Source organism: Periophthalmus magnuspinnatus, chromosome 21, assembly GCF_009829125.3.
Source record: "Periophthalmus magnuspinnatus isolate fPerMag1 chromosome 21, fPerMag1.2.pri, whole genome shotgun sequence".
In the NCBI taxonomy this organism is placed as follows: domain Eukaryota; kingdom Metazoa; phylum Chordata; class Actinopteri; order Gobiiformes; family Gobiidae; genus Periophthalmus; species Periophthalmus magnuspinnatus.
The window spans coordinates 680,001-706,303 of NC_047146.1; the positions used below are offsets into that span (position 1 = coordinate 680,001).

Below are 26,303 nucleotides of genomic sequence, written 5' to 3' on the forward strand. Positions count from 1 at the left end.
AACTCATCAGGTTCAGCAGGAACTCCTGCCACAACCAACAACAGGTCTGAGCAGACCCCCGGTCCAGAGAACCTAGAACCTTCTCCCGACCTGAGCATAGACTGTTTATGTAAATGAACATAGCTAACCCGCTAGCAGCTACTTTCCAAACAGGAAGTGACGAGATTGGGCTCCATCGACTCTGGTTCTAATTCACTCCAGCTGAAAAACCATGACCCCTCTCTCTGCAACTGTGACCAAAATGTTGGTTTTCACCCGCTCTACATGACCCTGAGTTCAATTTTGTCCCTAAACGAAGATATGAACAATAATAATCGACCAGTTGGCTGCCCTCTTTCCCCGAGGTCACTCCCTCTAGCGTTAGCAACAGGTTTGGGCGTGACCTTCAACACCCTCGCTCCGGATTGCCTGTTTGGTTGCTATGATACTTAGCAGATTTCTAAATATGGATTTGCCGCTATAACTGCTATCCTCACTGCTCTGGAGAAAATGAGAATCACTGCAAATGTTGATGCTCAAAACTGGACACAATGGAACGTGTAGACCCCAAACAGAGTCACTGAGTTCAAGAAATGAACCGCAGACCTTCTCGTGGCAGGGTGCAGAGTTTGCCTATAGCCTACAGCTCACGTCATAGTAGAAGATATTTGACAGAGTTTGGGACCCGCCTAAGTTTACGTGATATTGTATATTTTGTGCTTCAGGGCGGAGCGCCGAGTACCTCGAGCTGCTGGAGGTCGGGTTTGGACTGGTGCAGAAGTCTCCCAGCCTGAACCGAAGCCTGGTCCAGGGCCGTCTTCACCGAGGGGAGGTCCTCTGAGGCCTCTGGAGACCACAGCACAGACACTGTTACACCAAGTCCTGGTTCTGGTTCTAGTCCTGGTTCTAGTTCTGGTTCTAGTCCTGGTCCAGCCCTGGTTTAGTCTCGTTTAAGTCCTGCACCAGTTCATTTTTAGCTCTGATTTAGTCTTGGTCCAGTCCAGGTGGTAGTCCTGCTCCTCGTCCTGCCCCTCGTCCTGCTCCTCGTCCTGCCCCTCGTCCTGCTCCTCGTCCTGCTCCTCGTCCTGCTCCTCGTCCTGCTCCTCGTCCTGCTCCTCGTCCTGCTCCTAGTCCTCCTCCTAGTCCTCCTCCTAGTCCTGCTCCTCGTCCTGCTCCTCGTCCTGCTCCTCGTCCTGCTCCTCGTCCTGCTCCTCGTCCTCCTCCTAGTCCTCCTCCTAGTCCTCCTCCTAGTCCTCCTCCTAGTCCTGCTCCTCGTCCTGCTCCTCGTCCTGCTCCTCGTCCTGCTCCTCGTCCTCCTCCTAGTCCTCCTCCTAGTCCTCCTCCTAGTCCTGCTCCTCGTCCTGCTCCTAGTCCTGCTCCTCGTCCTGCTCCAGACCCACCTTCCTCCCGGAGTTTGCCCAGAGCAGAGAGGATGAGGCTGGGCAGCAGCTGCAGCACCAGCTCTGAGGGCTTCAGCAGAGACAGGTGATGCAGCACCTGTGGACACACAGGTCAGAGGTCAGAGGTCATGTGCTGTAGTCCTGATTTAAGGCCATTACATTTCACAGAGAAACAAGACATTTGCCCTGTCCTCCCCCGTCAGTGCAAACAGCTGTTGATATTGTTGCTATGGAGATTATGAACAGCCACAGTTTTGATCAAAATGACGCTCAGCCAATGTGTCGAGAACCAGTCCCAGTTCGGTCCTGGTTCGGTCCTGGTTTAGACCCGGTTTAGTCCCAGCCCAGTACCTTCTCGGCCTCAGTGGTGTCGTCAAACAGCCGTCTCTGCCTCCTGGCGGGTGTGGCTTTGGCGCTGTCCCAGGCCTCCAGCCACATGTTCCCAGGGATCCTCATGCGGGCGCTCAGTCCCCCCCTGACCTCTCCCTCATCGGGGTGCTCCTCAGAGATGTAGTCCCTCGGAGAGTACCAGCGCACAAAGTCCTCCAGCACACAGCCCGGGTTAGCCGCCTACAGACCCACACACACATTTAGACCTGGGTCAGACCTGGGTCAGACCTGGGTCAGTCCTGGGTCAGACCTGACCCAGGACTGACCCATTGTCCGTTGTCCGTTGACCCGGACAACGGACAACAAACAATACACAGTTGGAGTTTTCATAGACTTAAGCAAGGCCTTTGACACCATTGATCATAAAATACTCTTGAAAAAAATGTAAAGGTGTCAGAGGCTCTGCACTCGCCTGGTTAAATAGTTATCTTAGTAACCGACATCAGTATGTGCATATGAACAATTTTAACTCAGATAAAAAGACGATTACACACGGAGTTCCACAAGGTTCCATTTTGGGACCAAAATTGTTCATTATGTATATAAATGATGTATGTGACATACTGAAAAACCTAAAGTGTATTTTGTTTGCAGATGATCCCAGTCTGTGCTGCTCAGGAAGAGACTTAGATCAACTTCTGGATACAGTGGAAAATGAGCTCAAAATAATTAAGAAATGGTTTGATATTAACAAACTATCACTTAACGTAAGTAAAACCAAATATATACTCTTTGGGAATAGACAAATTTCCAAACAAATTAAAATTAAAATTAATGATATAGAAATAGAAAGAGTGTATGAAACAAAATTTTTAGGTATCACCATCGATAGTAAAATAAGCTGGAAAGTACATATAAATAATGTAAAAACAAAAATATCAAAAACTATTGCTGTAATGTGTAAAATGAAAACTATTTTAAATCAAAAATCACTGTTTATATTATATTGTTCTCTTTTCCTTCCATACCTTAATTATTGTGTGGAAATATGGGGGAACAATTATAAATCCAACATGAATCCTCTATTTTTACTTCAAAAGAAAGTGATTAGGATTGTCAATCAGGCAGAATATTATGCATCCACTAACCCACTCTTTATTAAACTAAAAACATTAAAACTAAACGATCTGGTTGAGTTTAATACAGCAGTTGTTGTGTATAAGGCCCATAACCACATGCTCCCACACTGTGTCCAGGAGCTGTTTAGACCCAGAGAGAGTCGCTATAACCTGAGGGGAACTGGCATCTTCCAAACAACTATGGCAAGAACTACAAAAAATCTATGTGCATCTCAGTCACAGGGGTTAACTTATGGAATCGTTTGGACAATGAATTAAAAAGCTGCACATCAATCAAAGTATTTAAGAAAATGTATAAATTAAAAATTCTAGAAAAATATAGAGCAATAGTATAACTGTTACTATGACAACTGAACTGAACATTAAAGAACATAGTATAAACTTTGTCTACTATATAATATGAATTATGTAATAGGAAAACAAAATAGTAATAATAATAATAATAATATTTTGATGATTAAAAATAACATCTATGATCAGGATAAAAAAGGACTACTAATGATTATTATATATACAAATATAAATCCAGAGTTAATTGTAAGAATATAAAAACAAATGTATTTCTTTTGTTGTATACTGTATGTTTTTCTTTAGATGTGGAAACAGGCATAAATAAGCTTTGCTTCAGCCTATGCCTTTCAGACACAATGAACAAATTCTATATATGTGTATGTGACTGTGACAATGTTTTATTTATTTTCTGTGTGTGTCTGAATAAACTAACTAACTAACTAACCTGGGTCAGTCCTGGGTCAGTCCTGGGTCAGACCTGGGTCAGACCTGGGCCAGACTCAGTTTAGTCCAGTTTTAGTCCTGGCTGAGTACCTTGAAGGCCTCCATATCGGACAGCAGACAGGCGCTCTGCATGCGTGCGCGGAGGTGAGCGCCCTCTGCTGACGTGCCCAGTTTGGACAGGACCTCGGACTGCTGCTCCAACATGTCCTCTGTGAGAGGGGATGGCTCCTGACAGGACAGGGGCGACAGGTGAGAAGGGAGAGAGGACAGAACACGTGAGACAGGCAAGACTGCTCACCAGTGTGGCATGTAGGTGTGGCCTGTGCTCACGTGTGTGACTGTGGGCGTGGCCTGTGCTCACCTGTGTGACTGTGGGCGTGGCCTGTGCTCACCTGTGTGGCTGTGGGCGTGGCCTGTGCTCACCTGTGTGGCTGTGGGCGTGGCCTGTGCTCACCTGTGTGGCTGTGGGCGTGGCCTGTGCTCACCTGTGTGGCTGTGGGCGTGGTCTGCGCTCACCTGTGTGGCTGTGGGCGTGGCCTGCGCTCACCTGTGTGACGGGGATGTAGAGTGGTTGGTGGGTGTGCAGCAGCCTCATGTCCCGGTGTTGTTTGAGTCGTCCCTCTGGTTTCCTCTCGCTGTTGTTACTCTCGGACAAATCGCTCACACACTCGTAGAACTCGTCCTCGCTGTCGCTCCAGGACTCCCAGGACGTGGTCGGCGCCGCGTCCTTGTCAGTCTCGGCCTTTTTGACGGAAGTGCTCGGAGGGGTCCCCCCTGAACTCTGCCCTCTGTGGGCCTCATCACGAGAACGTTTCCTCTCAATACAGCAGTTCAACATCTGCAGAAACACAACAGTGAATCCTCTGCTCCTCTGACCCTCTCCTCTCCTCCTCTGACCCTCTCCTCTGCTCCTCTGCTCCTCTGACCCTCTCCTCCTCTGACCCTCTCCTCCTCTGACCCTCTCCTCCTCTGACCCTCTCCTCCTCTGACCCTCTCCTCCTCTGACCCTCTCCTCCTCTGCACCTTCAGTGAAACACACACCTGTAGTTTCTGATGCAGGAGGCAGCAGCGGAGGTCTGGAGGTCCACTGGGCAAACTATGGACGACATCAAACAGAATCAGATGAAAATCCCAGAAAGAAAAGCACAAACATGTTTGATGAGTGTTACATCCATGAGTGTTACATCCATGTCACGATACTAAAATGTAAAACTGTGTGTTACGCTCGTGGCCAGAGCGTGTTACGCCCGTGGCCAGAGCGTGTTACGCCCGTGGCCAGAGCGTGTTACGCCCGTGGCAAGAGCGTGTTACGCCCGTGGCAAGAGCGTGTTACGCCCGTGGCAAGAGCGTGTTACGCCCGTGGCAAGAGCGTGTTACGCCCGTGGCAAGAGCGTGTTACGCCCGTGGCAAGAGCGTGTTACGCCCGTGGCAAGAGCGTGTTACGCCCGTGGCAAGAGCGTGTTACGCCCGTGGCAAGAGCGTGTTACGCCCGTGGCAAGAGCGTGTTACGCCCGTGGCAAGAGCGTGTTACGCCCGTGGTGAGTGTTACACCCGTGGTGAGTGTTATACCCGTGGTGAGTGTTATACCCGTGGATGAGGTAGTTGTTCTCCCAGCGGTAGCGCAGCTCCAGCACAAACTCCTGCCACAGATGGGCCACGGCCCGGAGCCCGCCCTGGGAGTGGTTCACCGAGGCCAAACACAGGGCCAGGCGATGGGTCAGACTGTCCAGAGGAGCTGCCTTCAGATGGAGGTACTCAGTCTGAACAGAGACCAGGGTTAGACCAGAGACCAGAGGGAGAAAACAACAGGAGAACAAAATCAAAGAGACTTTTTCAATGGAAAACAATGGAAGTTCACAAGAGACACCCAAGTGACCCATCTACAACCGAACTACAGGACCAAGCCAGGACCCCAACGCCGGGACCCCAACGCCGGGACTCTAACCCAAGAATAAATAAGGACTAAACTGGAACCAACCCAGAGACTAAACCAGGACTAAACCAGGACTAAACCAGGACTAAACCGGGACTAAACCGGGACTAAACTGGGACTAAACTGGGACTAAACCAGGACTAAACCAGGACTAAACCAGGACTACATTAGTCTGCTTTTTAAAGGTTCATACAGAGTCTGCGTCTCTCTCCTGGCTCTCATCGCTGTGAGGGCTGCTCTTCTCCGGCGTCTTCTCCACCGCTGCGTCCGGAAACAGGAACTGGGGTCAGGAAAACAGGGGTCAGAAAGGACAGGACTAAACCAGGTCTAAACCAGGTCTAAACCAGGTCTACACCAGGTCTAAACCAGAATCAAACCAGGTCTAAACCACTCTTTGTACCTCCTGTGTTTTATTGTGAAAGGGCCTGTCTGTGGTCGTTTTATTGTGGAGGTCTCACCAGCAGGGCCGTGTTGAGGCTCTGGTTGCTCAGGGGAGACTCCTCGTACCTCCTCCTCCTCATGTGTCTCCGAGCGCTGTGGACCATGTGGGACACTGAGAGTTTGGAGATGTGGACAGAGGCAGACGGCTGGGTGAGCTTCTGCAGCGCCGAGCTGATGTCTGCGTGATCTACAACACAGCAAACACAGACCAGGTTTAGACCCGGTTTAGACCCAGTTTAGACCAGGTACAGACCCGGTTTAGTTTTTTTGTCCCAAAATCGAGATATGAACATTAATAACAGACTAATCAGGCGCCTCCTTCCCTGAGATCACTCCCACTAGCGTTAGTAACAGGTTTGATTGACAGCGTTGCTAAGTTAAGATGCGTTATCTTCAGCCTCGCTCCTGATTGTCTCTTTGCTTAGACACTTGCAGTTGGAATTCCAAATATTGAACTGTGCTCCAGATTATTCCCTACACCTGCTCCAGCCTCGCTCCAGCCGTGGCGTCGTCTCACTCAGTCACTTGTCTGTGCTCTGTCTGGGAGTATTATCACATTCTACAATATGAAAACCACAAGTGTAAGGTCAGCTGTACACGCAGTGGAAAAGAGCTCCTGGGAATGAAACCTGTGACCCTCTGGTTGTAGGGAGCACTCACCTCTGCCCCCCTCCTCCTCCGTCAGACTGCGACCCAGAATCTCATCCAGGGACTCGGAGCACAGGGTCAGTCTGAAGAACTCCATCAGAAAATCCCCTGCAGCAACAAAGACCTGGTTTAGTCCCCGGCTCAGTCCTGGTCCAGTCCCGGTCCAGTCCAGTCCCTGTTCTTTTACCTAGCAGACACTGGGCGTTGTCCACAGTCCTGATCCTCACAGACCAGTGTGGCGCCTGCAGAGGGTCCAGTTCACTGAAGGAGACGACGAGAAAAATGTTATTCAGACTGAACGAACCCAGACTCACCTGTCACAGACCTCACCTGTCACACACCTCACCTGCCACACACCTCACCTGCCACACACCTCACCTGCCACACACCTCACCTGCCACACACCTCACCTGTCACAGACCTCACCTGTCACAGACCTCACCTGTCACACACCTCACCTGTCACACACCTCACCTGCCACACACCTCACCTGCCACAGACTCACCTGTCACAGACCTCACCTGTCACAGACCTCACCTGCCACACACCTCACCTGTCACAGACTCACCTGTCACAGACCTCACCTGTCACAGACCTCACCTGTCACAGACCTCACCTGTCACACACCTCACCTGTCACACACCTCACCTGTCACACACCTCACCTGTCACAGACTCACCTGTCACAGACTCACCTGTCACAGACCTCACCTGTCACAGACCTCACCTGTCACACACCTCACCTGTCACACACCTCACCTGTCACAGACTCACCTGTCACAGACTCACCTGTCACAGACTCACCTGTCACAGACTCACCTGTACACGTCGTTGTCCACGATAATGCCCTCGGTCAGGTGAGGCCAGGTGGCGGCCAGGTGCAGCTCACTGCAGAGGGACAGGTGCAGTTTAGAAGCACAGACACAACGGACTAATGTCTCAATGTCGGTATTAAGAAATAGACTTGATACTCGATACTGATACTGATACCACGATAACAAAAACACTCTTTCTTTAGACAATATACTGAGAGGTTCCACTTTAAATGTTGTACTTTGTGTCCCATGTGTTACATGTGTGATACGTGTGTGTTACGCGTGTTACATGTTATGTGTGTGATACGTGTGTTACGTGTGCGTTACATGTGTGATACGTGTGCGTTACATGTGTGATACGTGTGTGTTACATGTGTGATACGTGTGTGTTACATGTGTGATACGTGTGTGTTACATGTGTGATACGTGTGTTACATGTGTGATACGTGTGTGTTACATGTGTGTGTTACATGTGTGTGTTACATGTGTGTAATCCTCAGTGTGCAGTAGGTCATAGTGGATATAAACAAATTCAGGAAAGGTTCACTTCTGTCAATGAGGCTTTTTTAGTATCGATATTCGCTCAAATGAGTATCTAGTTTTGATAGTTTTAATATAAATCACTGTAAGATGTTTTTATTCTGACAACCCGATCACAGACTGAACACAAACACACACAAACCACAAACACACACACACACAGCTCAGACCTGATGGGCTCCGCACACGCTCCAAATGGCACTTTACCGAACTCCACTCCTCCAACCTCCCCCCCGAAGAGACCGTCGAAGTCTGTGGAGAAACAGAGACTTATCCTGGAGAGAAGGAGACATGTCCTGCACCTGACACACGCTGCACCTGACACACGCTGCACCTGACACACGCTGCACCTGACACACCCTGCACTTGTCAGGAGCAGAGCACACGGCTAAACCACGTGTGTATATGTCGCATGTGTATGTGTCTTGTGGGTGTGTGTATGTATGTGTGTAGGGGTGTGTATGTGTGTATGTATGTATGTATGTATGTATGTGGGTGTGTGTATGTATGTGTATGTATGTGTGTGTATGTGGAGGTGTGTGTGTATGTGTGGGTGTGTGTGTGTCAGGGCCGTACCTGGGGGCTGCTGGGGCCAGGTGCACTGCTGCCAGTCCTGCAGGATGTAGGTGAACCTGATGGAGATGTTGATGGGAGGCAGAGGAGACAGAGTGCAGCCCTGGAGCAGAGGTCAGAGGTCAGAGGTCAACACTACAGAGCCTACGACAGGCTGAAATACTCATTTTACTAAAACTGTTAAGAACATTATATTTAACATTTACAGGATAGGAGGAGCAGGAGAGAGGAGCAGGAGAGAGGAGCAGGAGTGAGGAGCAGGACAGAGGAGCGGGACAGAGGAGCAGGAGTGAGGAGCAGGACAGAGGAGCAGGACAGAGGAGCAGGAGAGAAGAGCAGGACAGAGGAGCGGGACAGAGGAGCAGGAGTGAGGAGCAGGACAGAGGAGCAGGACAGAGGAGCAGGAGAGAAGAGCAGGACAGAGGAGCGGGACAGAGGAGCAGAAGTGAGGAGCAGGAGTGAGGAGCAGGAGTGAGGAGCAGGAGTGAGGAGCAGGAGTGAGGAGCAGGAGTGAGGAGCAGGACAGAGGAGCAGGACAGAGGAGCAGGAATGAGGAGCAGGAGTGAGGAGCAGGACAGAGGAGCAGGACAGAGGAGCAGGAGAGAAGAGCAGGACAGAGGAGCGGGACAGAGGAGCAGAAGTGAGGAGCAGGAGTGAGGAGCAGGAGTGAGGAGCAGGACAGAGGAGCGGGACAGAGGAGCAGGAGTGAGGAGCAGGACAGAGGAGCAGGACAGAGGAGCAGGAGAGAAGAGCAGGACAGAGGAGCGGGACAGAGGAGCAGGAGTGAGGAGCAGGACAGAGGAGCAGGACAGAGGAGCAGGAGAGAAGAGCAGGACAGAGGAGCGGGACAGAGGAGCAGAAGTGAGGAGCAGGAGTGAGGAGCAGGAGTGAGGAGCAGGAGTGAGGAGCAGGAGTGAGGAGCAGGAGTGAGGAGCAGGACAGAGGAGCAGGACAGAGGAGCAGGAGTGAGGAGCAGGAGTGAGGAGCAGGACAGAGGAGCAGGACAGAGGAGCAGGAGAGAAGAGCAGGACAGAGGAGCGGGACAGAGGAGCAGAAGTGAGGAGCAGGAGTGAGGAGCAGGAGTGAGGAGCAGGACAGAGGAGCAGGAGTGAGGAGCAGGACAGAGGAGCAGGAGTGAGGAGCAGGACAGAGGAGCAGGACAGAGGAGCAGGAATGAGGAGCAGGAGTGAGGAGCAGGACAGAGGAGCAGGACAGAGGAGCAGGACAGAGGAGCGGGACAGAGGAGCAGAAGTGAGGAGCAGGAGTGAGGAGCAGGACAGAGGAGCAGGACAGAGGAGCAGGAATGAGGAGCAGGAGTGAGGAGCAGGACAGAGGAGCAGGACAGAGGAGCAGGAGAGAAGAGCAGGACAGAGGAGCGGGACAGAGGAGCAGAAGTGAGGAGCAGGAGTGAGGAGCAGGAGTGAGGAGCAGGACAGAGGAGCAGGACAGAGGAGCAGGACAGAGGAGCAGGAATGAGGAGCAGGACAGAGGAGCAGGAGTGAGGAGCAGGACAGAGGAGCAGGAGTGAGGAGCAGGACAGAGGAGCAGGACAGAGGAGCAGGACAGAGGAGCAGGACAGAGGAGCAGGAGTGAGGAGCAGGAGTGAGGAGCAGGACAGAGGAGCAGGAGTGAGGAGCAGGAGTGAGGAGCAGGAGTGAGGAGCAGGAGTGAGGAGCAGGAGAGAGGAGCAGGACAGAGGAGCAGGACAGAGGAGCAGGAGTGAGGAGCAGGACTCACGATCTTGTTCTTGAAGATGTCCAGGAGTCCTGACAGGTTCTTGTAGTGAGTGGGGACTTTGTGCAGATGAACCATCTCAAAGTCGACCCTGACCCCGGGGCCCTGGCACTCCCCCGTGAACAGACGCCTCCACTTCTGCTGCACCTGCATCAGCACCGGCGCCTGGCTAAAGGGCACAACAACAGTGAGCCTTTAGCCCTGTTGGAACGTTGTCGCTCTCTGGGTTAAACCTGCATTTGACTCATCCTTCAGTGTCTCTGGGTTAAACCTGCTAACTAACCCACTAGGCGACACGTTCCAAACAGGAAGTGATCATTGGTGCACTTCCTGCTCCACCGACTCTGGCTCCAATTCACTTTCTTTAAAAAAAACCCTGTGTCCTCTCTCTGTACCTGCTGCTGTCAGACTCATTTTGGTCTTAAATGTTGGTTCAATCAGGCACCTTCTTTTCCTGAAGTTGCTCCTGCTAACGTTAGCAACAGGTTTGACTGACGGCTTTGCTAAAGTCCCTGATCCTCACACACTGGAGCTGGAGGCTGCGGGTGACGTCTCACTCCCTCAGGACACTTTGGTTTACGGATGAACCGGCTCAGTTCAGGTGTGAAATGTGTTTTACTTAAATGTTTGTCACTGACCAGCCGCTGTTCTGGAGCGCGATGGACACGGAGCTCAGCAGCAGGTTACACTTCGACTCACTGATCACAGCCTCGCAGTTTGCACCAGGAGACACCACCACGAACGAGCGCAGACCGAACCTGAAACAGAGTGTGGACCGAACCTGAGACAGAGCGCGGACCGACCCTGAACCACACCGCTAAGCTTCACCCCTAAAAAATGCCAAACATTTAGGGATGCTAGCTCATGCTAATGTTAGCTTTTATTAAAACATTAAATCTGACACATCATTACATTTCCATTGTACTTCCCCAGAGCCTCTGGTCAAGTTTGGTAATTATGACTTAAAATGAGGATTTTATTTTTTATTTACAGACAGAAATCCACAGTTCAATAGTTTCTGTTTAGGGTGTTGGTGAGGCGAATATTTGGCTCCTGCTTTGGTGCCGTTTCAGGGCTGTTTCAGGGCTGTTTCAGGGGCTGTTTCAGGGGCTGTTTCAGGGGCTGTTTCAGGGGCTGTTTCAGGGGCTGTTTCAGGGGCTGTTTCAGGGGCTGTTTCAGGGCTGTTTCAGGGGCTGTTTCAGGTGCTGTTTCAGGGCTGTTTCAGGGGGCTGTTTCAGGGGCTGTTTCAGGGGGCTGTTTCAGGGGCTGTTTCAGGGGGCTGTTTCAGGGGCTGTTTCAGGGGCTGTTTCAGGGGCTGTTTCAGGGGGCTGTTTCAGGGGCTGTTTCAGGGGCTGTTTCAGGGGGCTGTTTCAGGGGCTGTTTCAGGGGCTGTTTCAGGGGCTGTTTCAGGGGCTGTTTCAGGTGCCGTTTCGGGCTCACCATCGGACCAGGCAGTGTGCTCTTGGGGGAAAGTCATTGTTCATACAGAGGAGGTCCTGCATGGCCACAGGAAACGCATCTGAAACAAAGTCACAGGTCAGATCTGCTGAAGCACCAGATGTTCCAGTATAAAGCTTTAAGATCTGGTTAGGTCTCCTCCTCATCTCCTCCTCACCTTCATCTTTCTGCGTCTCTCTGCTCTCGCTCTCTGCCTCCTGCTCCAGAAAGTGGTGCGTGATGCAGAACTTAAAATCGGCAAAGTTGATCTCCTCTGTTTTCTCGTTCCATACGCCGCTGGTGAACTCCCCCTGCAACAGACACGGGTCAAAACCTGAGCAAAACAAAGCATTTGATTAAGAGAGCACCTTTCAGGACACCCCACGAACTTCACCTTTCAGGACACCCCAAGAGCTTTACTTTTCAGGGCACCTCAACCTTTCAGGACACCCCACGAGCTTCGCCTTTCAGGACACCCCACGAGCTTCGCCTTTCAGGACACCCCACGAGCTTCACTTTTCAGGACACCCCAAGAGCGTCACCTTTCAGGACACCCCAAGAGCTTCGCCTTTCAGGACACTCCAAGAGCTTCGCCTTTCAGGACACCCCAAGAGCTTCGCCTTTCAGGACACCCCAAGAGCTTTACTTTTCAGGGCACCTCAACCTTTCAGGACACCCCAAGAGCTTCACTTTTCAGGACACCCCACGAGCTTCGCCTTTCAGGACACCCCACGAGCTTCGCCTTTCAGGACACCCCAAGAGCTTCACTTTTCAGGAAAACCCCACGAGCTTCACTTTTCAGGAAAACCCCACGAGCTTCGCCTTTCAGGACACCCCACGAGCTTCACCTTTCAGGACACCCCACGAGCTTCGCCTTTCAGGACACCCCAAGAGCTTCGCCTTTCAAGACACCCCACGAGCTTCACCTTTCAGGACACCCCAAGAGCTTTACTTTTCAGGACACCCCACGAGCTTCACCTTTCAGGACACCCCAAGAGCTTCGCCTTTCAGGACACCTCAAGAGTTTTACTAGGCCTGTCACGATAATAAATTTTGACGTATAACACCATATATAGATGATAAAAGATAATACTGAAACTAATTTAAGCCACTGACACAAAAAAATAAACAAAAACGAATTCATAATATGGTTAAAAACATAAACTGCTAAAAATAAACAGCTGAATGAAACACTTCAGTAATGCGTTTGTGTCCATAATGAGTCACAGACGTCTTTTGTTCAACTTTCTGCAGCTCAGATCTAATTGTACAACAGAAAAATAACAAAAAGTTCTGCACTAGTACAAAAAAAAAGTCCCCATGGTAAATACTGACCACCAAAAAGTATTATTCCATCTAATATATTGACATATTAATTGATAACTCGATGCTGCTCCTCTCTGATATTCCCAGCAGTCGCCCATGCAAGTTCTGGTAGCTTAAAGAACTTCTATGGGGTATTAAAGGCGGGGTATTTACTTCTGTGGGGGTATTAAAGGCGGAACAGAGTGTTTTCAGCCCGAGAGAAGAACTCAGCCTAAATCTACAAGGTTTGTGTGTTAAACAAGAAACAAAACACAACTCCAGGTCTGTTTGTGATGAAGAAACTGTATTATAACATACCATAAATTTCAGACTATAAGCCGTGACTTTTTCCCCCCACGCTTTGAACCCTGCGGCCGATACAACAGCGCGGCTTATTTATAGAGTTTTACCGGATAACGGCCACCGGGGGGCGCTCTCCAGCTGTAAACGTAAAAGTGAGACAGACGTGGGGAAAGATTCTGCTCTGAAGAATTCACTAGTTTTGATTTTGAACGGTCATTTTGCGAAAAACACACGAAGAAATGGAAATGATGCAGTTTGTAAGATAAAGAAGGAAATAGATCCACTGCACGTGAGCTCGACATCAATGAATCCAACTCTGTCGATGTAAAAAGACGACAAAAGGAAATAAAAGCAGATGCCCGTGTTGGTTAAGCTTTATTTTCTAAACCTGCAGGTGTGTTCATCCCGTGTTGATGTCGTGTTGGTGCCAATTTTCAGGCACAGTTTTAAAAAAAAGCGTGTCCGTGCACCGTCTTTCTGTGTAAATATCTCACGTTACAATATGAAAACCTGTGGCTTATATTCCGGTGCGGCTTATATATGCACAAGATTGATTTTCTTTTCAAATTTAGCTGGTGCGGCTCATATTCAGGTGCGCTCTAGAGTCGCCAAATTTACGGTAGATCATAAAACAGTGTAGTATGGGCCTTTACGGTGCGGTACCTTTGCAGGAGGAGTCTTTCTCGGGGCGTTTCCGATTAACTTCCAGTCGTTCAGGACCTCCTCCAGTCTAGACACAAACCTGAAAGAAACAACACAAACGTGAAGTGTACAAAGGACTAAAGATGATGCAGGCGGAGGTGGGGTTAAGGTCTTTTGAATGTTATCATAGTTTGACCCCACGTCCCATTTTGGCTTTTGGAATTTCTAAATTAGCTCAACATGTTGTGATTTTAAGTCAACCGCTTTGTGTGGGCCACTTTTCTTAGATTTGGTCAGAGATTAGAACTATAGAGAGACACAAGAACAACGGCCACAGATACGGACAAGTCTCATCGTGACACTAAACCCGTCACATCATCCGAAACCTAAAATAAAGAACATCCCTGGGTTTTGTTCGTGAGGTTTCGTTCAGGGGGGTTTCTGGATTTATGGGTTTATGTCTCGGACTCACCGTTCCCATTCGGAGGCTGTGGTGAAATCTGTGATCTCAAACACTTCTGTCTCGGTCTGAAACATCACAAAACCAGCGTCAAAATCGCACAAAACCATTGTCAAAACCAGTCAAAAACTACTTCAAAAACAGCATCACAACTGCATGGAAAACAGCACAAAATCCATGTCACAACTATGTTAAAAACTGCACCACAAACTGCACAAAAAGCATCAAAATAGCATTAAAAACAGCACAAAAAACAGGTTTGTAATGATAACTAAGTTTATTTATTTTTATTTGATCTTTCGACATGATCCATAGCTATGACAATAAAAATTAATGTTAAGAAAACTGCAAATGCATAATTAACTCTGAAACACAACACATTACTACAGAAAAACATGACTCTAAACCATAATATTTAAACTATTTCACGCCTCGGACACAAAAACACTGAACAGTTTTCAATGTACAGAAAGATTAAAGACCTGAGCTGTCACAGAATGAGCCAAGAATGAGCCAAGAATGAGCCACAGAAGCAGTTTCCCTTTAAAACAGGAGACTACGGTGGCTCCACAGAGTCATTTCACCCCCATATTCAAAAAACTAACAACAAACTACATTTTATGCTTGTACTGTCATCATAAACACACACAAGTCACAGTTTTAATCCGAAATCAGTGTTTTTTGTTCATAACTGACATTTATATACCACAATATTGTGATATTTGTGAAATCTGCACAGAAGTGACTTTTTCAACGCTCTGCAGCTCAAATCTGCTCGAAATGCAACAGAAATGACTAGAATCTCAACTGTATTGCAAAAAATGAAATAAAAATACAAATGTGCACAGGGTAAAGACTGAGAGACTGCTCCAGATGAGTCCAAACAGTGACCGTGACAGGCCGAGCAAAAACAGCAACAAAACGTGATTAAAAACGTGATTAAAACCCCGAGACAGAGCGTGGACACGAGGGGACACGAGGGGACACGAGGGGACAGGGACGGGTCTGGTGACACTGAAAAATAAGGCGAAAATCTAAAGAAAAACACATAAAAGTGTTAGAAGCTGAACTCACGTCATCGTCCGCCGCCATCTTTGTTTCTTCTTCTTCTTCTTCGTTTGTTTTACGCAGCGTCCGCGCGCACTTCCGCCGCCTGCTGGAGTCCAGAGAGTTACAGACCTGAAGTGAATATACGTGATTTTAACAAGAGCCGTTTAAATTAAAAAAAAAAAAAAAAAAAATAATAATAATAATAATAATAATAATAATAATAATAAATATAAATAAATAATTACCTAAAATGATCCATCTCTACAGGACCTGTCTCCAGGACTCGGGGGGAGCAGGCCGTAGAGCAGCTGACACACCCTGGACATGGACTATTTGAGCCACTTCCCTCTGGCAGGAGGCTACGGTCCATTGGGACCAGAACCTCTCGCCATAAGAACAGTTTGTCCCCTCTGCAGTTTGTCTCATGACACTTTATAATATCTGCACTAAACTGGACACTTTATAATATCTGCACTAAACTGGACACTTTAAACACCGGTCACTTTAATAAGTCATGTTTACTCTGTTGTTCTGATGCTGCTGTTGTAAACATTTTCTACCTTTAAGTATTTTATTTTATTCTTAAGCATATCTTTTTTTTTTACTTCGTGCATGCCCTTATTGTATTTGTATTTACTCAGTGTGTATTTATTAGACGAATGCGCCCGAAAATGTGTCATGCCTTTCCATGGAGATCAGCCAGAGGCTGTGTCTCAATTCGCCAAATGCACCCTTCAAGGGTCCTTACGAAGTACTCTTCAAAAGTGTATTTTGAAGGTTCCGGTCGAGAGTGTGTCCTCCTCAGTGTCATCTCCATCTTGCTGAAGTGGGACAGGTCCACACCACGGACCGCACTTCCACCTCTGTCTTTGAGCGTAAGATACGTACATTATGTACGTTATTTTTAATGATTTATTATTTAATAGAAGAAAAGTCAAGATGTCGTCGTCACAGCCGTTTCTTTCTGTTTAGATTGAATATCAATGGGCAAATATAACGTTCAAGGAGATTTTTTTTCTCATTTGTAGCTACTTCATAACTTTAACAAAATAAACCTTGTGAAAACGTAATAACAGAGACAGAGGAAACAGGATCATTTTCACATTCATAGTCTATAAACCAGAGACACTGATTATTTGTACATAAAGTGGGATATTACAGTTTAATAGTTCAGTATTTTGTCCAGTGGCTACACCACTTTAATAACAGTAGAGGGCGCTGTTTCCCTTCTATGTCGTGCCAGTTCTTTTCATCTGATTATTATAAGGTATTTTCTATCAGTGCAGCTACATCAAACTAGGATCTTGATTTACTAACACGAAAGTAAATGACACGTGTCCACCAGGGGGCGCAGACATATGGAATGTACCGGAACTCATGAAGATTTTTTTACGTCTCAGGACTCTGTTCTGTCTGTTCTGTCTGTTCTGTCTGTTCTGTCTGTTCTGTCCTTTCCTCAGAGTCCGTTGCTTCATTGTTCACATTACCTGTGTGGATCATTAAACTCTTCTGACTTTATGTTTCTCTTGGTCTTTGACACAATAGAAACGAACATTCTTACATTTTTCTTATTGCAGTAATATTTTCTCATGATAATAATGTCTCTTATTGTCAATAACTGCACATTCCTTTATTCCATGTAACTCTCCTCCTTTTTAATCAAACACACTGTACAGATCTTTATTCAGATTTAACAGTTTCATGTCGCACTGATGAGTTAAACCAGTACGAACATTTGAACGTATATTGCGCAACGGACTCCATTTTCTTCTCTTTTTTGCGTGGTCGCGGTGCATGATGGGATATAGAAGTGCGTGAAGTGTGCACGGATGCACGCTTCGGTTACGTCCGATCTCCATGGAAACGGTGCAAAGGGAAGGGCAGGTTTGTCGGGCGCATTCAGTAGGGTGGGTTGAAATGGGACAGCCCTTGTCGCGCCGGAAATTACGTCACTGCCCTTCGAACCGCCCTTCCAATGGTGATTCTAAGGCCAGGTGGGCAAATTGAGACACAGCCATAGCCGGAGCATGCATCCGAGCACACTTCATGCACTGCAATATCCCGAAGGTTTGGTTTGATCCCCGGGTCGCCCAGGCCTTTCTGTGTGGAGTTTTTCATGTTTCTCCTCGTGTCTGGATGGGTTTCCTCCGGGTACTCCGGTTTCCCCCATCAACCAAAACATGAACGCCCTTCGAGACAACTGTTGTTGTGATTTTGGGCGTTACAAAAATAAAATGAATTGAATTGACATGCACCGCGCCTACACAAATAGGCCGTGTCTCATTTCGCAAAACTGGCCTTAGAATCACCATTGGACGTGTGCGTCGAAGGGCAGTTACGTCATTTCCGGCACGACAAGGACTGTCCCATTTCAACCCACCCTACTGAATGCGCCCGACAAACCTGCCCTTCCCTTTGCACCGTTTCCATGGAGATCGGACGTAACCGAAGCGTGCATCCATGCACACTTCACGCACTTCTATATCCCATCATGCACCGCGGCTACGCAAAAAAGAGAAGAAAATGGAGTCCACTGCACAATACACATTCAAATGTTCATACTGGTTTAACTCATCAGTGCGACATGAAACTGTTAAATCTGAATAAAGATCTGTACAGTGTGTTTGATTAAAAAGGAGGAGAGTTACATGGAATAAAGGAATGTGCAGTTATTCACAATAAGAGACATTATTATCATTAAAAATTATTACTGCAATAAGAAAAATGTAGGAATGTTCGTTTCTATTGTGTCAAAGACCAAGAGAAACATAAAGTCAGAAGAGTTTAATGATCCACACAGATAATGTGAACAATGAAGCAACGGACTCTGAGGAAAGGACAGAACAGACAGAACAGACAGAACAGACAGAACAGACAGAACAGACAGAACAGACAGAACAGAGTCCTGAGACGTAAAAAAATCTTCATGAGTTCCGGTACATTCCATAGGTCTGCGCCCCCTGGTGGACACGTGTCATTTACCTTCGTGTTAGTAAATCAAGACACTAGTTTGATGTAGCTGCACTGCTAGAAAATACTTTACAATAATAAGATGAAAAGAACTGGCACAGCATAGAAGGGAAACAGCGCCCTCTACTGTTATTAAAGTGGTGCAGCCACTGGACAAAATACAGAACCAATAAACTTCAACATCCCAGTTTATGTACAACTAATCAGTGTCTCTGGTTTATAGACTATGAATGTGAAAATGATATTGTTACCTCTGTCTCTGTTATTACGTTTTCACAAGGTTTATTTTGTTTAAGTTGTGTACAAGTTACAATTGGGAAAAAAATCACCTTGAACATTATATTTGCCTATTGGGCGTGGAATGCGAGCTGCCTAGTGGGCCACTTTTGGTAAACAGAACTGGCGCTGCGGGATGAACCGAACGCCGGGTTAAGGCGCCCGATGCCGACCCCAGAAAAGGTGTTGGTTGAAATAGACAGCAGGACGGTGGCCATGGGAGTTGGAATCCGCTAAGGAGTGTGTAACAACTCACCTGCCGAATCAACTAGCCCTGAAAATGGATGGCGCTGGAGCGTCGGGCCCATACCCGGCCATCGCCGGCACGAGGAGCCTCGAGGGCTACACCGCGAGTAGGAAGGCCGCCGCGGTGAGCATGGAAGCCTCGAAGGTACGTTCACACCGGTGCGTCAGGTGCGTCGCGTTCACATGTAAAGTCAATGGTGGATGCGCGTCTTGGCCACGCTGCGTTTTTGCGGCGCGCCTTGAGCGTCCAGAGCAGCGCAAATCTGGCGTCGGTGCGGCGCGTCCACAGCGTCCAGGCATCAAGACGCCACAAAAGTTCAAATATTTGAACTTTTGTGGCGTTCGACGCGCAGCTGCAACCAATCACAGACCACGCTTCAGTGACGTCGAGAGGTTATTCTTCGGTACACCGGGAGCCACAAACACCATGATAAAAGCTTAGACTCAAATAAAAAAATAGCAATTAATGTAATTATTATATTTGGCAAATTTTATATTCACAAATGTAAATTTTCTTATGCATCCTTGTTTTTTCCTGTTTTAATTAATCAATTAAAATCTTACATATCCACTATTTCCAAAAGCTTAAAGAAAAAAGCTATATTAACACTTGAAAGCTGCATGTCTTTAAACATTTTTGTTAAATGTCACAGTGGATGCAACTAACTTTATTTTCTTTTTGTATACCCCCTGGCATTCTGTGTTCTTATTCTGTTCTGTACTCTACTTTGTTAACTTTTAATTTAATTTTATAATAATAAAAAAAAAAAAAAAAAAAAAGGGAGCCACAAACACGGAGAATGGAGGACAGACATGTTGCCCACAACTTTATAATGTGACGTTGGCAGATTATAAAGACCAGGACAAAAAGGACCTTATCTGGAGGATGATCAGTGGAGCTCGGTCTGCCGTTGTGCACCGACCGGAAAAACAGTGCGCGTCCAGAGCGTCCAAGACACGTGGAGGAGGCGTCTGCGTTCAAATTTACAGGCGTCTAAATAGAGGCGTCCGGCGCGTTCTTGACGCACCGGTGTGAATGTACCGTCAATCTCGCGCCAGGCCGTGCCCATGTCCACAACAGGTCTCCAAGGTGAACAGCCTCTGGCATGTAAGGACAAGGTAGATAAGGGAAGTCGGCACTCGATCCTGGAGGAGATCGTCTCGGACACCAAGGGGTAAGTGAACGGTATTTTTATTAATTTTAATTTGAGCTACGTAGCTTTTTAGCGGTTTAGCGGGAACTCTGTTGCGGTTAGCTTGTTAGCTTGTTAGCGGCTGATGCGTCAGCGTTTTACTCTTTTATCAATTGAATGAACTCGTTGGACAGGGCAAATTATGTTTCTTGTGATTCACGTGTAATGTATAACTTAAACTGTGGATGATTATATACATAAATACATTTTCGTGTTATGGAGCCAGTTAGCTTTTGCTCCGGGGCTGCGGGTCTTTCGGCCGGGCGGCCGCCAAGCTGTGTCCGGGGATGGGAGCTCGAAAGCGGATAGTTCGTTAGCAGCTGCTGCGTTAGCATTAGCTCTTGTCGGTTGAATAAACTCGTTAGACAGGGCAAATTATGTTTCTTGTAATTTATTTGTAATATGCGACTTAATCTGTGGGTATAACGTAGATAATTCCGTGTTATGGAGCCAGTTAGCTTTTACTCCGGGGCTGCAGGTCTTCGACGGGCGGCCGTGGAGCCGTGGCCTTGAACGTGAGCTCATAAGCCAATAGATTGTTAACAGTTGACACGTTAGCTTTGCCATCTATCAATTTAATGAACTCGTTAGACAGGGTAAATTATGTTTCTTGTGAGTTACTATTTATATACAACTTAATCTGGAGATGTTACCGGAGAAAATCCCCTAGTTATGGAGCTATATAACTTTTGCTCCGGGCTGCGGAGGTTTTGGCGGAGTGGCGGCTGAGTGTTGTCCCAGTGAGGAGAGCTCTTTGTCGGAGAGCTTGTTAGCGGTTTATTCGTCCTCTCATTGAATATTATTGGCTGAATGAGTTTGTTAATCTAGGCAAATTATGTTGTATTCTGTATCACATTTATTTACAGGTAAGTGCTTTATTATTATACTACGATTTAACTCATCATAAAGCAGAAGTTATGCACCGTGTTTCAGAAACTTATGCTAATGTGTTAAATATGACTGTAATGTTTGTGCTTGTAATATTATTTGATTATTTGTAATGACACTATCTCGTGGGCAATGTACGTTTCTATTGTTCTTTTCATCGTTATGCTTTAACTATATATGATAATGAGTTAACATTAGCTCTTTTCGGTTGTAAGAACTCGTTTGGCAAATTATGTTTCTATGTGATTAACATTAATGTACAACTTGATACTGGGGATGTTATTGGAGGAAATTCCCGTGTTATGGAGCCATATAGCTTTTGCTCCGAGACTGCGGGTCTTTCAGCGGGACGGCCGTCTAGCTGCGCCCGGGAATGGTAGCTCAGATGTGGGGAGGTTATTAGCGGCTGATCCGTCAGCGTTTTATTCTCGTATCAATTAACACACTTATCACACATATCATAATGTCTCTTTGTGATTTACATTTCAAATACAACCTAAACTGGGATATTAACGGAGAGGATCCCCTTGGTGTGGTGCCTGGTCGCTTTTGCTCCGAGCTGCGGAGGTTTTAGCGGAGCGGAGGTTGAGTATTGGCCCAGTGAGGTGAGCTCACACTCGGATAGTTTATCAAAGGGTGATGCATCCTCAGGTCGACTGTTATTGATTAATGAGCTTATTAATCTAGGCAAATTATGTTGCTACATGTGTCACATTTAATATACAGGTAAGTACTATGTTATTATACAGCAACTTTAACACAAAGTCTAAGCCATAGTTTTAAATCATTACAAAGCTATTTTTATGCACTGTGTATACAGAAACTCGTACAAAAGTGCTAAATATGACTGTGGATGTAATGTTTATGTTTGAGATACTGTGTGATTATTAGAAATGATAATGTCTCGTAAGCGTTATATGTTTCACTGTTCTTATCATCGTTATGTGTTAACACTTATCAATTGATTATTGTAATGTACTCGTTCAGCGAGGCTAATGTTAATTACCGTGTGTCACATTTAATTTACAGGTAAGTGCTTTATTATTATACAGCAACTTTAACGCAAAGTCTAAACCAGAATTTTAAATCGTTACAAAGCTAATTTTATGCACTGTGTTACAGAAACTTGTGCAAATTGCTAAATATGTTTGTGAATGTAATGTTTATGTTGAATATTATGTGATTATTACAAATTACGCTGTCTTGTAAGCAATGTACGTTTATATTACTCGTATTATTACTAAGCGTTTACTCTTGTCAATTAATATTATTATGAACTCGTTGGCAAAGCTAATTTTGTTACCCGTGTGGCACACGTAATTTACAGGTAAGTGCTGTACTTTTCATTTCATCTTTAAAACAATTTTAGCCAAGTCTAAGCCAGAGTTTTATATCCGTTATAATATATACAGTAACCGTTATTGCCTAAATGATCTGATTCTCTTAAAACATTAATGAGACTAATATTAACCTATACAGTTACGTCTTTCTGAAATAATATTGATTATATTGTCACTACTGAATTTGAGTCTAATAATTTCTTTGCCTCCATTACAAGAAGAAAGACGTTCAGGATTCTACTGACCAAGTTCCTCAAGAATATCTTAAAAAGGTAGGTGAACTTTGAGGTAAGTGCACATGCAGAGCGCCCTCTCTTATAGCCCCACAAGGAAGGAACTCAGCTCCCAGCGGCTTTGGAAAACTACTTTCATGTGGCTTAAACATGAAACACCTGGAAAAATGACTTACTTCCCATCAAAGCTTGTGATCACAAAGATATCACTTTGAGGGTCTTGACTTCCCTGCAAACATACGATCACAAAGTACTTGTTTGAGGCTCTTGACCCCACAGTGAACCGGCCTACATGATTAGGAAGGTAGGATGGATTATCTTTCTGGTTCCGGATTGGAGTTATAAATCCGGGGCCTACGAAGTACTGGTTTGAGGATCTTGACCCCGGAGCAAACTCACCTACATGATTAGGGGGTGGGTTGATTGTCTTCTGGTTCTGGATCGGAGTTATAGATCCGGTGCCTTCATATACCTGTTTGGTTCCTGCCAAAGGCCGAACCCTAGCTAACAAGGGGGCGTCCGGTGTGCCCTGTGGATGAAATACTCCGCACATTAAGGGGATGAGGACGCTCCTGTGACCCGGGGAAAGGGGACGTCCTGGTATGCCCTGTGGATGAAATATGGCCACACAGAAAACAGTCGGGATGAAGGACGCTCCTCCGAACCGGGTCACGAAGGTCTCGCTACAGGTCCCTGGGGGTGGTCGAACTGTTCCCACTGATAAATGCGCGCCCTCTGACACTATGATGACATTGTAGCGGGGGGACAACCCTGCCCCCTTCGCAAGTCAACGTGCGACTATAAAAGACACGAAACTAGAGTCATGGGGCAAGACCCTATTCTAGCGGTCGACCCTCCAATGATACCGTGGTGCCGCACTCAGACCTCCGGGGTCAGGGCCATGGGGCCGTCATCAACTATAGGTCCCCCCGTCGCAGGATGGTGGCGTGGGTAAGGGGGCGCTATCGCGAATGCGCGGTGCGGGAGCGCCGCTCGCCCTAAGCGAGGTTAGGGCAGGGGGGGCTCCCACCCGGCGGTCTGAATGTCAAAGTGAAGAAATTCAATGAAGCATGGGTAAATGGCGGGAGTAACTATCCTGAGTCTGGGTGTCCAGGCCTGGAGGGTTAGGGCCGGAGGACTGGAGGCCTGGAGCCTGTGTCTGGGTGTCCTGGCTGGGAGGGTTAGGGTTCGTCCATCACCCTGGCTGAAGTCACCGAGGTGGTTGGCAAGCTCCTCGGTGGCAAGGCTCCGGGGGTGGACGAGATGCGTCCCGAGTACCTAAAGTCTCTGGATGTTGTGGGACTGTCTTGGCTGACACGTCTCTGCAACATCACATGGCGGTCGGGGACAGTACCTGTTAATTGGCAGACCGGGGTGGTGGTCCCTCTGTATAAGAAGGGGGACAGGAGGATGTTCCAATTACAGCGGAATCACACTCCTCAGCCTTCCCGGTAAGGTCTATTCCAGGGTACTGGAGAGGAGAATCCGACCGATAGTCGAACCTCGGATTCAGGAGGAACAGTGTGGTTTTTGTCCTGGTCGTGGAACACTGGACGAGCTATATACTCTCCAACGGGTCCTACCATCCAGCGGCGAGCTGGTGTGGGCTTCTTTATTGCCCCACAGCTCAGCCACCATGTGTTGGAGTTCACCCTGGTGAAAGAGAGGGTTGCGTCCCTGCACCTTCGGGTCAGAAGGGGTACTAGACAGTGCACAAACTGGGTACTCCACTGTTCTCTTGGGGGACTTCAGTGCCCATTTGGGTAACGATGGTGACATCTGGAGCAGCGTGATTGGGAAGAATAACCTCCCTGATCTGAACCTGAGCGGTGGTTTGTTTTTGGACTTCTGAGCGAGTCAGTTTGTCCATAACAAACACCATGTTTGAGCAGAAGGTCCATCAGTGCACTTGACACCATGATACCCTAGGTCAGAGGTCGATAAGCGAGTTTGTTGTCATTTCATCTGACCTCCTGCCGTGTGTCTTGGACACTCGGGTGAAGAGAGGGGCAGAGCTCTAGAGCACCACCTGGTGGTGAGTTGGATTTGCTAGTGGAGGAGGAAGTTGGGATAGTGTAACCCGGGTGAAAATTGCGGATCCCCTGGTATATCAGTTCCCTCTCTCCCTCTCTCTCATTCCCCTCCGCTGCGTAAATTTCACATGCCCGCTCACGTGACTTGTTGTGGCCAATCAGCGCCCATATTAGCCGGCAATTCCACACACCCGGCAGGTGCGAGGCTAGCGCGAGGAGCATGCGACGCCGGTAGGTTTTAAAGTTGCCATATACGCTCATTTTTGTCATAACAACTCTCCAACTTTGTCAAACTTACTCTTCAACCAGAGGTACCGACCATCGAGGAAATGCCACGTCAGGGATGAGATTCGATTACATAATATAAAGGGGAATTGGTGAGTCCGTTTGTTTGTTAGCGGTAGCCTAACCCGCTCCATTCATTTCTAATGAGTGGTTAGCATTGGGTTTTAACCCCTGTTTACTCCAAAGGTTTTAAGCAAATATTATGAAACTTGCATTACAATTTTTGCCAGTACATTATGACATAATCACAGTTATTAATATCATGTGTTTGATTTATATAAAGTGACGCTAATTGTCCGAATACACAAATGCGCACTTTCTATGCACATAATTAATGTTGCCTCATATTGTATATTGTATTTATTAGGATTATTGACTGATACAGTTAAGTATTGTGACAGATTAAGATTTTAGCAATTGCTACTTATTTTTACTGAAATTCAGATGATTGTGTACACATTGAATTGAACTGTATTGACTGAGGCCATGGTCCTATGTTTACACAGACCAGGTTCTCATTCCCAGATGGCGAGCTACAGACTAACCCACGAACCTAGATCGGGAAACTTGTGCAACAAGTGAACTGCACCTGCTCTGGTCGGGCCGGTAGGAGGCTTATAGCCAGTCTCTTTTGCCTCGCAACCTTACTTTACTCCAACTCTACCTCCACTCCGCCCCTACTCTACCTCTCATCGTTAGGTCAAATTGACCCAGCCACAATGTACCTCCAACACTTTATAAAATGACTGTTTGAACTTCTGCTGCTTGCAGTATATAGACTGAGGGGGGTTGTGGGCATTTGAACTATCACTGAATGAACTTTATTATTGGATTTCACTGATCAATTTGATTTGTTATTTGTGTATGGCCATTGTCTGTCTATTGTGTTACATGTTTTTAATACATGGTACCAACTGCAGCATACTGTCTCTGTCACTCTCTCCTTGAGCCGAATCCCTAGTCTTCTGATCCTAGCCTAAGGTATTAGCACTATAACCCGGGTCTTTACCCCATATACCTGTTACAATAGACCTGGCGGGCCCAAGCGTATCGTAAGGGTCTGTTGGGAATGTCTGGTGGAGGCCTCTATCAGGGCACTCTTCAACTCCCACCTCTGGGAGGGCTTCTCCCAGATCCTGAGGGAGGCTAGGGACATAGATTCTGAATGGGCCATGTTCTCCGCCTCTATTGTTGATGCGGCTACTTGTAGTTGTGGTCGCAAGGTCAGCGGGTCTTCTCGCAATGGCAACCCCCGAACTCGCGGTGGACACTGAAAGTAAGGGATGCTGTCAGGCTGAAGAGGAAGTTCTATTGAGCCTTGTTGGCTCATGAGACTCCTGAGGCAGCAGACGAGTACTGGCGGGCCAAGTGTACCA

The 26,303-nt window shown here is 47.2% G+C and overlaps 1 protein-coding gene across 1 annotated transcript in view; it reads right to left on the bottom strand.

The window, feature by feature from the left end:
* rab3gap1 (RAB3 GTPase activating protein subunit 1) overlaps positions 1 to 15,523 on the bottom strand; it is a 20,324-nt gene extending 4,801 nt beyond the window's left edge. The window contains exons 1-22 of the mRNA XM_033986616.2: positions 15,488 to 15,523; positions 14,426 to 14,481; positions 13,975 to 14,053; positions 11,882 to 12,014; positions 11,707 to 11,785; positions 10,905 to 11,024; positions 10,270 to 10,435; positions 8,536 to 8,635; positions 8,130 to 8,211; positions 7,424 to 7,492; positions 6,793 to 6,866; positions 6,618 to 6,713; positions 5,975 to 6,144; positions 5,710 to 5,796; positions 5,171 to 5,343; positions 4,625 to 4,679; positions 4,131 to 4,421; positions 3,674 to 3,811; positions 1,731 to 1,949; positions 1,380 to 1,476; positions 722 to 825; positions 1 to 25 (exon numbers count right to left, since the gene is read on the bottom strand). The exon at positions 1 to 25 is cut by the window's left edge and continues 91 nt beyond it. Of these exons, the coding sequence (XP_033842507.1) occupies positions 1 to 25; positions 722 to 825; positions 1,380 to 1,476; positions 1,731 to 1,949; positions 3,674 to 3,811; positions 4,131 to 4,421; positions 4,625 to 4,679; positions 5,171 to 5,343; positions 5,710 to 5,796; positions 5,975 to 6,144; positions 6,618 to 6,713; positions 6,793 to 6,866; positions 7,424 to 7,492; positions 8,130 to 8,211; positions 8,536 to 8,635; positions 10,270 to 10,435; positions 10,905 to 11,024; positions 11,707 to 11,785; positions 11,882 to 12,014; positions 13,975 to 14,053; positions 14,426 to 14,481; positions 15,488 to 15,505 (2,431 nt within the window). The 5' untranslated portion in view covers positions 15,506 to 15,523. The remainder of the gene's footprint in view (positions 26 to 721; positions 826 to 1,379; positions 1,477 to 1,730; positions 1,950 to 3,673; positions 3,812 to 4,130; positions 4,422 to 4,624; positions 4,680 to 5,170; positions 5,344 to 5,709; positions 5,797 to 5,974; positions 6,145 to 6,617; positions 6,714 to 6,792; positions 6,867 to 7,423; positions 7,493 to 8,129; positions 8,212 to 8,535; positions 8,636 to 10,269; positions 10,436 to 10,904; positions 11,025 to 11,706; positions 11,786 to 11,881; positions 12,015 to 13,974; positions 14,054 to 14,425; positions 14,482 to 15,487) is intronic.
* Between the last annotated feature and the right edge of the window lie 10,780 nt (positions 15,524 to 26,303).